General features: G+C 44.9%; 1 protein-coding gene across 2 annotated transcripts in view; it reads left to right on the forward strand.

Moving 5' to 3' along the window:
• LOC126544555 (5'-3' exonuclease PLD3-like) overlaps nt 1-17,674 on the forward strand; it is a 130,553-nt gene that overhangs the window by 94,167 nt on the left and 18,712 nt on the right. The window contains exons 1-6 of one of the 2 annotated variants that reach the window (XM_050191904.3): nt 7,050-7,403; nt 8,509-8,777; nt 11,106-11,286; nt 13,094-13,217; nt 14,639-14,772; nt 17,202-17,402. In XM_050191904.3, the coding sequence (XP_050047861.1) occupies nt 7,371-7,403; nt 8,509-8,777; nt 11,106-11,286; nt 13,094-13,217; nt 14,639-14,772; nt 17,202-17,402 (942 nt within the window). In that variant the 5' untranslated portion in view covers nt 7,050-7,370. Of the gene's footprint in view, nt 1-7,049; nt 7,404-8,508; nt 8,778-11,105; nt 11,287-13,093; nt 13,218-14,638; nt 14,773-17,201; nt 17,403-17,674 lie in introns of those variants that run through there. The other variant, XM_050191905.3, reaches the window with a different exon arrangement.

The following is a 17,674-nucleotide window of genomic DNA, read 5'->3' on the forward strand; positions in this document are numbered from 1 at the left end:
ACGGATATGACGTCACATTATTTCTTTCTGCCGCCGGAAGCGTTCCCGTTTCACACAGATGGGGCTAAGCCCCACGAACCGCCAACTTTTGAACTCATAGGCTTCTGTGGAAGCTTCGCTACCAGGTATATTTATCTTGGACCTCCCTTCAATCTCCCGATTACGGTGGGACCACTGAAATTAAGTTTAAATGTAACTTAATAGATATTTGGTCAATTAGCGAGTAATTCGAAAGGATAGAAAGTTGGGCGAGTTGGTACGGTAACATGATCTTAAAATGTAGCGCGAAGTGACACGGACACAGAAAGGAGCATACAGGACGAGAGAGGAAGGTCATGTTAGCGAGTAATTAGCTCATGTAACCCATCACCCCGAGGTTGGCACCACTGACGGCATGCCACTGAAGGAACCGTCCTTTTGTTTCAAAACGGCTATTTTTAAATATTACTAATGTTTTCGTAGAAACATGTGGTATACATACAGGTATACAATAAGCATGACCTGTTTTTCTGGGAAATTGGACTCGATAATACTTTCATGTTGTTTACGCTCCTAAAGAATAAAAAAAAGCCGAAGGATACACTTACCTACTTTCATTTGATTAAACAAATGCTTGTTTTTTTTTTTCGTGACAAAACCACCCGACTATTTCCCCTTAATTTTCGAACCGGAGGTTACTTTCTCGCGTTACACTTAAAATTATTTAAATACCTATATTTTTTTTAGTGAATGTGGTTGTATTCCTCGATGTATGCCATGGAAGGGGATTTTTATGTCTTGCTGAATATTGGTCTCGCGGTTGTGTCTTATCTCTTACGATGTTTTCTTTTCTTTTTCTCTGTATTGTCGTTACTGTGCGTGTTATTTATTCCATTGCGGCATTTTTTCTGGTTTTCAGAGCATTGCACACTTTTCTGCGGTGACACATTTTCAACTCATACCCTTTTCTATGTTTATTAGGTGTGTGCAGAGTTTACGCTATGTTTTTGTTACTTCCTGCACAGTGCCTTACTTAGAAGTGTACAACGGCTCACTTGCTGTCGATGTCGAACTCCGTAGAAGCCTAGCCAAGCCAAGCCCCAATTCACAGCTTTTTTTCCGCCACTGCCATAGTTCTCAAGGAAAAATAAAAGTTCGCTTAATTGACTGATTGATTAATTATTGTGGGGCACACCATAGTGGGTTACCCTGGTTTAATTTTAACCTTGTAGGGTTCTTTAGCCTAACTCTAAGTACACGAGGTTCTACAGAAACCTTTATCTTTATTTATGTATCTTTTTTCTCATACTTTAAGTCTTACTGTAATTCCTCGGTATATTTCATACTGCGCTGCATTTGAAAGCCTGCGACTTCCTTCCGGGTTTTCGCAGTTGACATTTTTTTGCCAGAACGGAGCACCTTCGTTACGTCGTGATATTTCACGCCACGTGGAACGAATCTCCGAACAAAAATATCGCCTGTTTTTACAGCTGCTCGATAGCTGTCCTAATCCGGCACGTGCGCTTAACATACGCGGACGTTGGCTGCGTGAGTATTTTCATTTCCGAGAAGTTCACCAAGCCTACACGAGAGCTTTGTCTTGCTTTGTTTTGCTGTTTCAATATACTTTGCAAAAAAGAAAAAGTGCTCATACCTTGCACGTCGGACAGCTTCATTTCTCGGAAAAGAACCCCTATGTTTTGTTTTCTAGAGAACAAAATTGTTTTTCTTCGAAAGCAATCAAACGTTGGCTGTCAGCAACAGCTGTTTATACAGCCAGATTGGGTACCGTTGTCACTTTGAATATTAATGACAGATTCTACATGCGTGTGGTGGGGGGGGAGGGGGCGTGTGTGTGAGAGCGCGCGAAGAACAATGACGTCAGAATCTGTCCCACATTGGCAGCAGAAATTGACAAGCGCTCATTGGTACAGACTGATCGGTTATGGGTTCATCGCTGGTCCAAGCAAAAAGAAAAAAAAAGGGGGGGGGGGGTGAAAACGGGAGTTACCAAGCTTTCGGCATCGAAGAAGCGGACGTGTCGTGACGTCACAATACACTAGCTGGCTCCGTTCATGCAATCGCTGCAGCTCCCCACCCGAGCTCAACCAGGACACACGCGTGCAGCATTTTTTGAATTTTGGGAGCGACATACATCATACATAGCCTTATTGCTACATGACGTCGCCACATTCTGTTCTGTGTCATGACGTCACGATGACGTCGACGACACCAGTACCGGTGTTTGTCGATAAATAAATTCTGGGGTTTCCCGTGCCCGTATCACGATCTGATCATTGAGAGGCAAGCCGCAGGGGGGACTCCGGAATAATTTCGACCACCCGGGGTTCCTTGACGCGCACCCAATGCGCCTTATACACGGGCGTTATTGCATTTCACCACCAATTTTGCGCCCTCGGATTTAGAGCTAGCGCAACGACGTGGCCGCTATGCAACCACGGTGGGTCAGGCCCGGTGCTTCTAGACCAACCTTATCGCCACTTTTGAAATATCTCAAGAGTGTTCCTAAACCTTCACGCTTGCCAAGTTTCTTCCGCTGGCGTTAAAAGAACCGTGTTAGAAGAAAGTTTCCAGGGCACCGAAAATGTGTCAATAATCCTTTAATGAAACCGATGCGGAAGCCTTTCTTAGCAGACACATACTGCGATAGCAGTGTTATAGGGATGCTAGTGGCACATTCGCGCCGGCGCCGTCGTGCTGTCCCGCTATTCACGCTTATCCACGACCCGCGTGCGCAGGGTTCGAATGTCTGGAGAAGGGTGCAGTGCGCTTGGCTGCAAAAGCGGCAAAGTCACGAAGACACGCTGTAACGCTGCGCTCAGTGGACCCTGCCGCAGCTAATTTGCGCGGCTGAAACGATCTTTGTGCACACGCGCATTAGCGGTGCTGCTGTACAGTTGTGCGTGTACTACTCCGTGCTGCATACTTGAGTGGAACTGACAGTAAACGTCATCTGTTCATTTCTTTGGGCGCTGACAAGCGGCGATGACTTTGCTTTGTATTTTAATGCGAAAGCATTAAATGCCCCATTGAGCGAAAAATCCGTCGGAGTCGGCGTAATCGAAACATGGTATTAAAAATGGCCGACGGCGCAAAAGAGTAAAACACATTAAAAAAATGCTCGGATTGTCGTCAGATTTCTCAGGGAGGTTCGTGAACCCAAAGTAAATTAGTGGTTTTGAAAAGGAAATTTGGTAAATCTCGGTCTGGTGGAAAGCCGAACCCGCCCCGCCGGGGTGCGACACGACCACGCTTGCCTGGAGCCATGGCGGCTCCACGTTTCTGGTTGGCTAAAGGTGTGCTTAGTGTGTGTGTGCGTCATTGCACACGTCACGTCGCAGTCGTCTGGCCGACCAAACGCGATGCGGCACGTGACGGAGAAGCTAATGGGGAAGCAGGGGGCGCCACATCACGAGTTCATAAAATCCATGGTCTAATATAGCCTTGTCCGCGCAAGCTCTCGTCTCCGTTCTAACTGCGCCTCGGTAAGGCCGAATGAAAATGCGCCAAGCTCCTCAACGCGCTCACCTGCCCGCGAGGAGTTCATAACTCGAAGGACCGCTCAGCGGCGTTCAATTGGACATTAATGCTTTCGCATTCACAACTCGTAAGAAGTGCTCAGCTGTCCTTGGATATTCTTCTTTTTGTCTGTAACCCTCATGACGCTCTCGAAGGATCATTTTAAGAGGAGTGGGAACTTAACTACGACTGCGATTACTATTAAATCCATTACAAGAATGGGGCTTACTGATGGAGTAGCACACTGTGGTATAAAGGTTATAAACAGAGATGAGGTGCCTCAGAAAGGCTGGCCAGCGTTTCGATAGGAGGACCTATCTTCGTCAAAAGCGGCCTCGTCATCCTCGGCAGGTTAGGTTTAACAGGTTAGAAGAATGGCGTCATGCGCGTGCGGTTGTTGTCGGTGGCGGCTGGCTGTAGAGGGAGAGACTGCAAAGAAAATGAGCGCTGTAGCCTGACGTCTCTAGGCTTGGTTTCTAAGGCGAGGGTACAACAGCGGGAGAGTGGGAAGGCAGGGAGAAAAGAAACAAAAGAAAAGGAGAAAATAAAAACAAAAATAAAGTCATAGAAAGGTATTGGGGGAGCGAGAGGTTAGGGAGCGTACAGGGGTGTCGAATTGACGGCATGCTTTTGTGGCTTTTGTTACATTTCGCAGTGACTGGCTGACGGTCACTGCGCAATGTAACAAAAAGTCATGAGTTGAGAGAATGAATTGAGTAGTGCGGCACCAATGTGTCGGGTAATGTTGAAGTTGTTAAGATGGCGACCAGGGGTGTGGGCGGAAATGGATGGGGTTGCTGGAAGGCAGCGGCTTGATCCCTGTTTATAACCTTTCTACCTTTGATTAACTATTCAAGCCATCGCTCATAACTCTCGCGAAGGTTTTGGGCAATCTCGGCACCGAGCCAGGCAAATCATACTACTTGCGTGCTTCGATCACGGGTCTCGTATTGCTCATATTACGAGCCGGCGTCAATATTCCGAGGATGGCACAAGTTCCGCCGCCTCGTTCGCTGCACGACACGCATCGGGATAGTGGCGGTGAATGCATTATTCAGGGACAAGAAAATTGTTATTATTATTTTCTGTTTTTGCTTTTCACATTACACCCTGTCCACCAGCGCCCGTAATCTAGGGCGTACGTAGGCGCCACTAAATGACACAATGACATGCGACGCTCTATATTATGCGTCAAATCTGCTTCTGCTCTCTCTTTGGTTTATTCCTCTACACTTGAGTGCATTAGCGCTCCGCGCGATACCCTTGGTGCGTTTCCGCGTACCGCTTAGCACTTCGTTATAATTATTTCTTTGTTCTTGTCCTCGCAAGCTCCAACTATAGAGCATATATAATAGCTCGAGCTCACGATATTTTCATTACGCTAGCTCTGACGGCTGAAGTATAAATGAAAATGGGCAACGAATAAAAAAATGAATGACGATCCTGCTTGGCAGGCGGCCTAACTTCAAATAAGATATTTGCTGATCGACATATTCCGTTCTTTGTAACTCTCCTAACGTAACTTAATATGAGTGACGAGGCGCCACGTCCTTTAAAGGAGTACTGACGAACTGACACGCATTGTTCAAGTTGTGGAAACTCTACCACACGCATCTCGCACGCCAAAGAATGACACTTATTAAGTATGAAGGTTGGGAAACACTTATAAGCTGTTTTAATATGTGGTGTATAAATCCGCGCCCCAACGACGGCTCCCTGTGACTGACAGCTAATCTCGAAGGCTGCGGTTTTTCTGGCTGCAAGCGCCGGAAGGCATTGCAGGAGCCGCAAACACGTCACGCAGCAATAAGGCAATAAGAAAAAAAAAATGAAGTAAGAGCGTTGCTCGGCCTTCTTTTTGCGTTCTCGTGTAGCAGTCGCAGCGATTGCAGGAACGATATCCCTTGCATCACGACGTTATGACGCACACTCCTTCCGGTCGGATCTTGGAGGCAGATTCAAGGGGAGTATGGTAGCGCGATTCAAAGACGGGACAAGAGAAGACACAAAGGGACACACACAGCGCTAACTTCCAACACTGTTTATTGTCGAAAACCAGGTCGTACTTATACACTCAGACCACATGAGTCACATTTTTGCGCATGGCTTAGCATATCACAAAATGTATCGCTCTGATTGTTAATCTGTTCACGTGCCTGTGACTCATGTGGTCTGAGTGTATAAGTACGACCTGGTTTTCGACAATAAACAGTGTTGGAAGTTAGCGCTGTGGGTGTCCCTTTGTGTCTTCTCTTGTCCCGTCTTTGAATCGCGCTACCATACTCCCCTTGAAGATGCATTACCAACAAGCCCACATTGCAACCCTCTTGGAGGCAGAGCGGCAAATCAAGATTGTCTAATTGCACGTATTCGCTGCTTGTGCACCTTCAATCAGCATTCACGTGACTTGGAAGTCTGTAGCCTCACGAATGCGTATATTTGTTCAAAAGAGAGGCATGTCGTATATGCGTGCCATGCAATGACCATCGCAAGTCTGATGATAAGTCCTTGGGGCTGTACCGCGTCTGTTTATTGTTTTCACTTGCCTGCTTTCAGCGCATGGGATATCCATACTTTCAAGACGGCCAGATATCACGCTGACAAAAAAAAAATCGCACTTTCGCCCCAAACACTGACTGTGATAGCAAACGTTAAGCGTAGCGCTCTAACTACTCGGACGGTGTTTTAACGCGGGTCTGATCGCGGACGTGGCATACGCTGGTGCACCAAAATTTCTGGCACCCTTAAAAGCTTTAACACACCGTGTAGCTAGATCCTGTAATGGTAGCACTACGCTGCCCGTAAAGAGCCGCGCCAGTAAAATTACATCATTATCAGATTTGTGCACTCATACTATTTTTCACATTAAATATCTAATAATCCGGTAATATTTAAGATAAAGGCCATGTGCTGGGAATGTTATGTTTCATACCTTTCATTTGCGGGGCCCCCAGTCTCAATATTGTGAGGAATATTTAGTCAAGAATGTAAGACCTGGTTTGGGCAACCTGTTGGTTGAATAATATAGCATGCATGTACAGCATGTATAAATGTACACCATACATATATCTAGATATATGTGCGGAGCAATGCCTGCGGAGACGCATGACAACGCTGACACCGATAGCGACAGCGAAAATTGGCCTGGAGTGTTGGCCTGGAGTGCAATAAAAATATCCGGCTCCAAGACGGCTACGCGAATCAACGCACGTAACGTAGACTCCTCTCCGCAGTTGAATCGGAACCAGCGTTACGACATCTTTCTGACAAATTTAGTTTTTGTTTTCCAAGCTTGAAATGACATTAGAGTAGTTACTTGTGAAATCTACATGGAACGTAAGGTTACGTGGTTCAATTGGAGAAGCGTAGAGCCCAGACATCTTCCGTCAAACATACTTCAAATTTGGTGGTTGTTAAAACATGGCAAATGTCGCGCACCTAAATCCGAAAGCGAAACAAACCGGATTCCTATAGTTGTCCGTAGTCTCGCATATACAAGTGTTTCGTTCCGTTTGCAACGCTCTTCGCTCTGTACTGCGCTGTACTGCGGTAAACACTCGCGTTGACTCGCGTGTCGCCTGATCGCTTGAATCGCGAGTCATGTGTTCTGCGAAATCTCTCACATTTGAGAACACGAGTCGCTTGAGCCATGCTTGATACGTGTTGCCGTGAAGTATGAACTGTGTGCGTGATGTAACCTGCTTAGCGTGCTAACGCTGCTCGTTTTAAGCCAGCTGTCAACGCCTGTCCTGCGGACAATCGAGCTTTTGTCGTCAGCGCGCTTTGCCAGCGATTATTGTTTGCGGCATACATTTCAAGGTCTGTTGCCTTGCCTCCACTGCGCCGTCATCATGACCGTCCCGAAGCCTGACACCCGCAAAAAGGTTTTGTCCTCTTTCGTTTTCAGACTCGGTGAAAGTGTAAACGCTGTACTTCTAATCTGATGATCGCTCTTCGTATTTGTGTACTGGCAATGTCATGCGCGTCTTGTTATGTGTCATTTCCATGAGTGTCACACCCGTACGTGGTACCGACACAATTGCCGCCGAAGGTAGCGGTGCTGTTGCGAAGCTGTTTTTGCGGAAAGTTGTCACGCGATGAACGATGGAGCAGTGAATATCGGCAGCTGTGTTACAATTATCACGGGAAATTTTTAATAGTTTGCAGTAGTGCTTTTTTGACTGGTCTCAGCCCGTTTTGTTTCGCGGTGATAGTTAACTAACCTAATTACCGTTCATTTAACCGCTCAGTTAATCGTTCATATAACACGTAATCTTGCGTACCTAAGTTCAGTGGCATAGCCGGCGCGGGGGAGGAGGGAGGGCATAGTGGGCACGTGATCAGCTCCCTCCCCCCCCCTTCCCCGACCGTTAAAAAAAAAAATTATGGCTATGCCACTGCCCAAGTTGTGTAGAGTGGAAAACGTTCAACATGTTGCATGGCGATTGTGATGGTTCAGCATATTGCAGATTCGTAAATAGTGCGCACCAAAATGCTTCAAGTGTTTTTTTTTTGGTCGGTATTCCAACGTTGCCATGATGCTATAATTAAGCTGTTTACTAATGTTTACTAAGTCATTATCCTAACAACCACTTAGCAACACTGCAGCGTTAAAACAACATAAGAACAGCAGCACAATGTTCTCGTTTAATGTGCTTTATTGAATGTTATTTATTATACTTGCTAGTGCTTTTTTTGACAAAGTGCTTTACGGTGCACTCTTTGTTTCCCTTCAACATCCCAGCCGCGTGTAACAAAAGAAAAGGGGCAATGCTATTAAATTATTCAGTCGTATACTTGGGCATCGGGGTGTCCTTACACATATTAACCAATAATTAGGTGATGCTGTTGTAGCAGCTGATGAGTGTCCATTACCCCCTGCATGCCTCTGTCCTTTGAACTGCCATGTCCTACGTGTATACAACTACACAGTGCTTTTATGTTTATTACTGGAAGCCCATACCATCTGTTGCTGTTTGTTAATTTCAGACTGTCCTGGACAGCACTGGGAAGCTTGACTTTGGTGAGTTTGAGCTGCAGCTCTTTGACAGCCGCTACATGAACAAGCGGCCGCAGACATCCGACTCTATGAAGCTGGGAAGCTGGCTAAAGCCGTCATGCATCCCGATCACTATCATCCTCCTGCTCATCGTCCTGGTAGTGCTCTTCCCACTCCTTGGTCACTCTCGGGATGGCGGCTTCGCTGCCCAGAGCGCCAGCAAGGATGGCAAAGCCATCAACTGCCTTGACACATGCTCGTAAGTTCATTTATTAGAGAGTTTTAGCGTGTCCAGTATTCCCCCAAATGTGGGCGGTTTGGATGGATTGCCGGATGGGCGGTGGTGCAAATGAGAGCAGCCGGAGCGGTGCAGCCACCCTGTGGCACAGAGCTCAACTAGGCAAACACAGGGCTAATAACCCAGTCGCCAAGTATATCCTACTTCGTCGCTGGCGCAACCTTCGGCAGCGGCATAATTATGAACATGATTACACTGCTGTTGAAAATTTATATCGGCAGCTAAGAAGAAGATACTCGTGTTTGTTTGGTTGAGCTTTGTTTCACCAATGTGGTCGTTCATGTTTACGGCGCCGCTCATCCGGAAAACCGTCCTATCTTGCTGGAATACTGGACATGCTAGAATCATATATTATGGCAATACAATTGCACGGAACCTCTGCCAGCACTTGAAGTTGTTTATTTTTCCATGCATGTGCAATTCAAATGTGTACAGACCACAGGCTTGCTGGAAAATGAGTTTATTCGTAACTCAGGCGCTCGAACTGAAATTCAGAAGTGCACTGGAAAGAACACAATACCATTTTTGGTCTGCGGTCCTCAATTTCAATACATTTATAGGCAGAGAAGAAAATCAACTTTATCATGCGATACCTCGTTCGTGCACTTTCACTCAAAGCAGAAGTCACATAGCTGTGGCTTTTTGTTGAAGGCTAAAAATTGCTTGCCACACAGAAAAAAAAAAAACAGACAGAACTTGCAGCAATTCAGGAGCCATACAATTCTTTGCTCACGAAGGTGAGAGTTGTATTGTGCGTTACATGTGCAATGGCCTAGTGTAAATATAAAGTAGATTGCCATCTGTACAAGTAATGGTGTGGGGCATGGATTGTAATAATCAAGATCGGGCAGGATGATGGGGGTTTTTCTGTGGCAATGACAGTCGCAGAATACATAGAATTAAAACCTGCATTAAAGTGACATTCAGCTAGCATGCCTTGGGCTGTATGTCCCTTGGCTGCATCAGTTGTGGCACATTTATTTACTACTCGCAAGTACCATCATTCCAGGGGGAACTTTCATGTGAACCTGTTTACTTCTTGATTTCCACGTTGGCAACTGTGCCGCGTGAATGTTGTCATGTTCGAACACTCTTGCAAGTATTATATGCCCCCACACCAGGAGCATATGGGATGGGTGGCCTTTTCATATGGCCCACATAACTGTTATGTTGGGAAAGGGCTCAGTTGAACAGCATTCCTTCGGTACATAGTAGTTGTTGGCGAGGGTAACCATTGCTTGCCAGGTCATTTATTGCTTCTTTCATTTGCTCTTCGCCTACTCGAAAATAAAGGCACAATGCCCACTCAAAATATATGTCGCCGCAGAGCGTCTGTGGCTCATATGATAAGGCAAAGCTAAGGTAATTGACTAACTGGGTAGGTATCCTGTACATGGTTCTAGTGAAACAACTGGAGAAACGCTGAGCAAGGACGTCTAGGAAAGTGATGTAACAGTTAATTTCTTCTTCAAATGTGAACCCAATAGACCATTTAGTTGTGGGGTTTAGTCAGCATAATGTTACACAGGGATGACAGAAAGGGAACAAGGACACCACTGTATGGCATCCCTGTGTAATGTTATGCTGGCCGAACCCGCTGATACCCACTATCTAGCCCAGCAATATATTGTTGAATTCCATTTAAGTGGTCCTGAAATGGTTGCAGGTTGGAGTGGCGAATCATGCAGAAGCTGTTTACATAAAGCAGAAAAACATTTGGAGGCCATTCAAAGGTAGTCAGCTCTTGCTCTTGATGGCTTCCAGGGCCAGGATGGCACATGTCAGAGTTGGTGCTAATCATAGGCGGTGCAATATGGTATATGCCAGTATCCAGTGTTGTCTTGTGTAAATAACATCATTTTGTTGTAACTTTGCTATGTCTAATAAAACATCAGTTTAGTACTTCAGTCCATAACTTCAGGATAACTTCCGTTTATATAATGAGCAAAATGGGAAAAAGATGAAAGCAGGAGCCAATGTTGCAACAAGTACACTTGTCGAAATGTTGGCTCCTGCTTTTACCTTGTTCTTGTTTGCTCATCGTCTTAACTTTCCATCTCCCGCCTTCCCCGTGTTTTCCCTTCAGTTTGTATAAATATGACCATTCTTCACAAATGTGCCTAATGTCATATATGACATTTTTTACCTCTTCAGCATGGCTTATTCAGCACTCTATCAAGTGTATGCAGTTTGTTTCTGTGCTGGATGCTGACATGTGGGACAAGAAATGTTAGGGCTTACTTTGCTTCTATGGGAGCCCTTCTGTAATATCAGCACACTTGCTTCCAGATTCACCCTCGTGGAAAGCATACCCGAAAACTTGACATTTCCTTCTGGATCACCGTCACATGTGAGCACCTATGAAGGCTGGAAGACACTGTTACAGCTTGCCACAACAGAGATCAAAATAGCCTCCTTTTACTGGACTCTTCGTGGAAGTGACATATACCAGGACCCCTCCGCTTGGCAGGTGAGATAATAGTCACCGATCAGTAATTCTGACTCCACAGAAACCTCCTGAATGTTAGGATAATCAAGAGTCTGAAATAACGGATCCCCCCAAAATTAAATGACTTTATACTGGGGACGTATTCTGAAACGTTCGGCTCCGCGAAACTTTCGCCCTGGCCATGCCTCTGCCAATGGCGCGCGCTGATTGGAGATTTTAGCAAAACCGGAAATTAAACAGCGCCATCTAGTAGTTCCGGCCTGCGTCATTATAACGTCGTGGTGCCCATGGGTGCTCTCGACATGTATTGAATAAATGAACAAGTCTTTTGGCGTCTCTTGGCGTTCGGTTGGTGGTGGAGTGTAGTAGAGATAAGATAGGTGGTAGTTTATAGTAGCCTTTTTGGTGGCGTTTTACACGCGTTGTTTCGCGGCGATGTTTGTTGATTCATCCAAAATAAAACATTTCAGACCTTCTTATTCAATTTATTTTACCTAAAGAGGCCGTAAGCAAACGTAGTCAGTGCGCAGAACCCATACTGCGGCCACTACACTCGAAAACAACACACCCGAGCCGCTCTGCACTCGCCGGGCGCGATCTCTTATGCGATGTGAAGCGTTCGAGAGCACGCGTTGGTAGTGCACACTGACGTCGCAGGTAAGCAGTCGCTTGGCTTATTGAATGCGACTTTCGCGGCAGCGAAACTTTTGCGGAAAATGAACGTTTCAGAATACGGCCCCTGGAGGTGCCCCCCTAACCCCCCCCCCCTAAAAAAAATTAACCTTGTCACCGTGTTGCTTCCACATGTAGGCTTGCATGGGATTTAGGCTATCTGTATTTCGACCATTGTCATGCTGTCGGTCAATGTACACACCAAGTGTACACTGGTAACGTGAACAGAGGTAGACTGTGTCTCAAAAGCTGAATGATCATAGGTTTCTTTGAAACAGCTGCTGTCTGGCACTTCTCTCGCAACATTTCTGCCCTCATCTGCGTAGACTTTGAGGTCATAGTTGCGCTATTAGAAGCAGCTCAATGCTTCAGAGCGACAGCAATTTGTAGCAACAACTGAAGAAGTGGGCTGAGACGATGTAATTATGAAACATGTAATGAAACAAACGCTGATCATGCGGTACACACACAACAAACCGCAAATGTAGCCTTTGCAACTTTATGGCTTTACATGTCTCGTAGCTTGGATGCAGTCAATGACTGCTAGATCAACTAGGGTTTGCTACTTTCACATGTTAAGTGACAATGGCAACATACCAAGCCAGAAACATTGCTTTCTTTGCTTGACTGAGTGGCTGAGTTAGCATGAGGTTCCGCAGACAAATCCCAAATGATCAAATTGTGCGGTTTAGGGCATCCAAAATGCATTACACCTATGGTGCCAGCAGCAGCTCTATGAACCTGTCGGTATAATTGAGCATGTCCAAATCATTGTTAACAGCTATAGTAAAAAAAAAACTGTTCACTAATGCATGTTTGAGCTCGAAGCTACTACATTGAAATATGCCAACGATTTTAGAAGCACTAAAGATTGTAAGGGATTGTCCAGGGACTTCAGGTCCCCCTAAAATAATATAACAGTATGAAAAGTGAATTGTCATCTTGTTGTAATGACTAAATTGAGCATGGATGCAAAGCCATCGTTTGATGCACTATGTCTCGGGAATTTCGAGAGGGCCTTTATCAACTGCCCAACTTACCTTGAAATGGTATACTAAACTAGTGCAAATAATATATGGACACATGAACTACAGCTATAGTTATTGTGGCTTTCAGTCGACAAATAAAGCATGTTATCATTTATGCTTTATTACAGGGGGAAGACATATTTAAGGAGATTGTCACAGCCGGCAAGAATCGGTCTATTGATATCAAAATTGCTCAGAACTTGCCAAGAGAAAGGGAACCTAATCTGGACACCCAGGACTTCATTAAACAAGGTAAGTTTTACCTGTTAGGCACTGGAAAGTGAAAATTAGCACTGCAGTCGAACACACTTATAACAATATTCACGTGCCAAGAAAGGTATGTTGTTTTGATCAATAATTGTTATAACCGCATGTATGAAAAGTAACAAAGAAGGGACAGACATCAAAACATTTATTTAGACAGAAAAAGGTACCGTCAAACTCCCTTAATACATTGCCAATTTTAATAACACTTGGATGTAACAATGAGTAGCCAGGGTGTCAAAAACTCAAGTCAGGTGTAGAAGAGACTTCTAAAGGATTTACGTAATACAAGGTGTTGCTTTATACTACACTTGGGCTTCAGAAGTTGAATTATTGTTGCTTGCTGCCACTGCAAACGCGTGCATTGTCAGCAAAGCTGGCATTTCAGCTAGCTTGCTGAGAAAGCCTTTGCAGATGTATGTGTATCTGAGTGATTCATGCATCAAAGATAGCAAAGCTGTAACAGGGACCTTCGTGGCAGTTCGGATATCTTGGTATGGCCACTACTAAGGTAACGATCATAGCGGGAAGAAGAATGAATACACAGATTGCTTGAGCACCCCGTCTGTGTTCTTGAGTGATAAAAGGGTTGAATTTTTTATAAAGTGATGTGACCATGCAAATCAGGTGTGGTCGCTGAAATGTATAAATACATTAGAATTCTGTTGATAAATTCCTCACTGTTAGATTTTCCCGGCATCTACGTTTTCGGGATCCCGACCTTAAGGCCATTGACTCCTATGTAGTGTTATGTTCCCATTTGATACATCGCCACTCTGATATTCCTGCACCTTATTGTCAGGTGAATGTAGCAGTCACATAAATTTAGTGGTGCAGAGGCAAATCCGGAAGTATGGTTCTGTCGGTCCAGCTGAGCGTGTCACGACGAGATTGTAGTTTTGGTTGGCTTCCTAAAGTGAGCTCCGCCGCTCTGCAGTAGTGCTGTGCAGTGAAGCATAATAGGAGTAAAAAGGAGTCACTGGCACAGAACATGTTTACATGTCCTTTAATTACACACACGCAGAAAGCTGTTCCTGAGGTCGCAGTGATGGTTTGTGACTTTCCACATTCTTATATTTTCCTATCTGTTATAATTCTTTCCCCCGAGGTCTCTTGAAAAAGAACATACCAACTGGGTTCTACTGTAGCCATTTCCCAGAAATAAAATGCTGTTGGAAGTTCCCACTTTGTCTTGTCTATTCTTTCATCTTCCCCATGTATTTGTGCTATGAATATTTTCCTAGTAATTGTATAAGACAGCTGCCACAAGCCCCAGAAGCAAATTCATGACAAGTGTATTGTTCTCCGAAAAGATTGGCATTTGAGTATTCAACTTCGCACTCAAGCTATTTCAAACTTTGTACCACCTTATTAACTCTAATGCAGCACGAAACCACTGGTGTTTTCAGGTGTCGCAAGTGTGAGGAGTGTTGACTTCGACCACCTCATGGGTGCCGGTGTACTTCACACGAAATTTTGGATAGTGGACAACAAACACATCTATGTGGGCAGTGCCAACATGGACTGGAGGTCCCTGACTCAGGTTAGTGTGTGCCGCATGACTGGAGAAAGCTACCTAATGTTTGTGTGCAAACTACCATATGTGAGCCAGTTGAGACACTTAAAAAACTGCTAAATATAATGGAACACCTTAAACTACTTGAATTTCAATTTTACATAAGCTCAGTAAGTTGTCGTTGGAGGATCTGGTTGCAATGGTAGTGCAATCCAAAAAGCAAGCTAATTCAATCCAGTTAGCTCTATTAAGCGTTCATGGTGGTCAAAAACATTAGTTGTCTTTCAAGCCTTTAAAAACCTCTAAATTTAATAATTATATTTAAGCTATTTGAAACTAACATTTACCTAAGCTTAGCCAATATTTATTTGACATACAGATGGCGAGATAGCGCATTTCATAATTAACCCAGTTCAGTTTAGTTCGAACCTTTACTGGCTGATGGCAGGTGAGAAATTTATTAGTTGTGGTTTGCTCACTAAGCTAATTTCATTTACTGTTTTTCATTGCACACAGTGAAAGCAAGTTTCATTTTGGGTGTTTTAAACTTTCAAAAATACTTGTCTGTGTTTGTATTATGTCTGTGAAAATTTTAAAAACTGCTTTTTTGGTTATCTGCTTCGCAGATAACCATTATTATCTGCGAAGTAGATAATAAGAGAGGTGCTGTACACATGACTGTTCACACGTTGGCTGATACACGGCCGTGGCATTGGCCATGTGTACAGTACTGCTTTATTCTCTACACCCTCACCGCAAACACACCTTCCGTCGTTGCCGCACCCACCCGCCTTGCCCCCTCTCCCATCCAGAAGAACCCTACCTATACATACTGTGCCGAGGAAAGCATGCGCCACCTTGAAAAAGACAAGTCCACTTGTCGAAACATTGGATCCCACTTTTACCTTGTTCTCGTTTTGCTCCTCGTCCAGAACAAGATTGTGGTACGAAATTGAACAAAGAGAAAGAGAGAAATTTATTTACAGAAAGGCAGAGAGGTCGGCCTGAGCTATAACTTGCTCTGGCCTGCTACTCTACACTGGGGAAGAGGGACGGGGAGTATTCAGCTCTAATGGGGGGAAATAATGGACAGGGGAAATTGAACAAAGTCTGTAAAGACACACTTGTGTCTACTAGGAAAAATATGTAATAAGAATTATGAGATACGCAAAATGTATTGCTGTCTAACAGGTGCTACCTCCGGAAAAATCAAAATTTTTCATTGAACAGGTCTTTCACTACGAAAATTTAACTGCAAGCACTACAGTTGGGCGTGCCATGCGGCAAAGCAGTTCCTCGCTGTAGAACATTGAGAAATGTTGCATGTATCGCAGTAAACTCTTATTTTCTGCTCGTTTTTATTGTTGTTGTAGCATTTCTTGCAGTTTTGATAAGTCTCCATCTTGGCAGACTCTCAAGCACTCCAAACAACAACAAAGATGGGCTGAAGCAAGAGGTGAAACTAACTGGGCTGTGGCCCCCGATGTTCTGTGCTGGTTTGCGTCGCCGTTGCTCTCGGAGTCAAACTCCGGCAAGAAGGCAGCTTCCTTAGACTAGCTGCTGCTCGATCCGTCGATAAAATCAGTCGCAGACTCGGCAGAATCACGAGATCTGTGATCTTTCGAAGCGTACAAGCAGCACTTCCGGAGGTGGTCAATTTTGCTTTCTGCTTTGACGATCACGAAACTTTGGAGCGCATTCAAAAATCACCGCCAAGTGGGGAAAAACCAAACTGCTTAAGAAACAGACACTAGAGTTCTCCTTCATGTCTAATGGTGCAGTGCATCCGTGAATTGTGCAGAAGGTCTCAAAAGCGGCGTTTCAAACTAACAGTAGTGTGCTAACGATGCCTAAAGGGCACGGTAGGGAAAGGGCTAATTAGTGAGTATCTTTAATTACCCACCTGTTCAGATAATCCAACTCAACAGACAGAATTGTGCTATGCGCTCCATGTGATTGTTTTGTTTCTATGTAGCAAAAAACCTAAACATGGTATTTGTGCAAAGGCGATTAAATTGATATAAATTCTGTAGTTTTATGTGCCAAAATCATGATCAGATTATGAGGCCCATCATAGTGGGGGACTCTACATCAGCGTTCATCTTCTAGGGTTCACAACACACAAGCATTTTTTACATTTTGGCCCCATCAAAATGTGGCTGCCGTGTTTGGAATTGAACCTATGACCTCAAGCTTACCATAGAAGGATCGACATTTGAGCAAGTTGGTACTGGTCTAACATCTTGAAGGGGCAGCGCAATACGACGAATACAGAAGGCAGGACCACAGCCTCGCGCTGTGGTCAGCACTGTCCTGTGTGGTCCTGCCTTCTGTATTCGTCTTATTGCGCTGCCCCTTCAAAAAGCTTACCAGTGCACTCTCATATCCACTGAGAAACCGCAATGGGTTTCCACACAAGGAAGGTTTCATCTTTTCCTCTTCCTGCTCCTTCAAAGGTGAAGGAGCTCGGTGCGCTGATCTTGAACTGCGGATGCCTTGCCAAGGACTTGGACAAGGTCTTCCAAGTCTACTGGGACCTGGGCGTCCCGAACGCTACGGTCCCTGCCCACTGGCCTGCAGAGCTCAGCACCAACATCAATGCGGAGACGCCCGCTGACGTGGATTTCAATGGCACGGCGACGCGGACCTACTTTTCGGTGAGCTGCAGGGCAGTATTCGTGGTGTTCGAACAGAGAATCGGTCAGACTCACGGCGGACCACAGTCCAAGGCATTTGTTGAGCGTGTAGTACACGTGCATGCTTTGTCGTTGTGGCAGTTCTGTGATACGTCGTGTCATTAACGACTGGTCACATATGGCCGAATTTCCATATGATGAACCCTGACGCAATGAATATAACTAGTCTGAAATGTTTCTTGCCAATATCGGCACGTAGGATTAAGGGCTTGTAACGAATAATGGACATCACA

This window comes from Dermacentor andersoni, chromosome 10 (assembly GCF_023375885.2).
Source record: "Dermacentor andersoni chromosome 10, qqDerAnde1_hic_scaffold, whole genome shotgun sequence".
Classification (NCBI taxonomy): Eukaryota; Metazoa; Arthropoda; class Arachnida; order Ixodida; family Ixodidae; genus Dermacentor; species Dermacentor andersoni.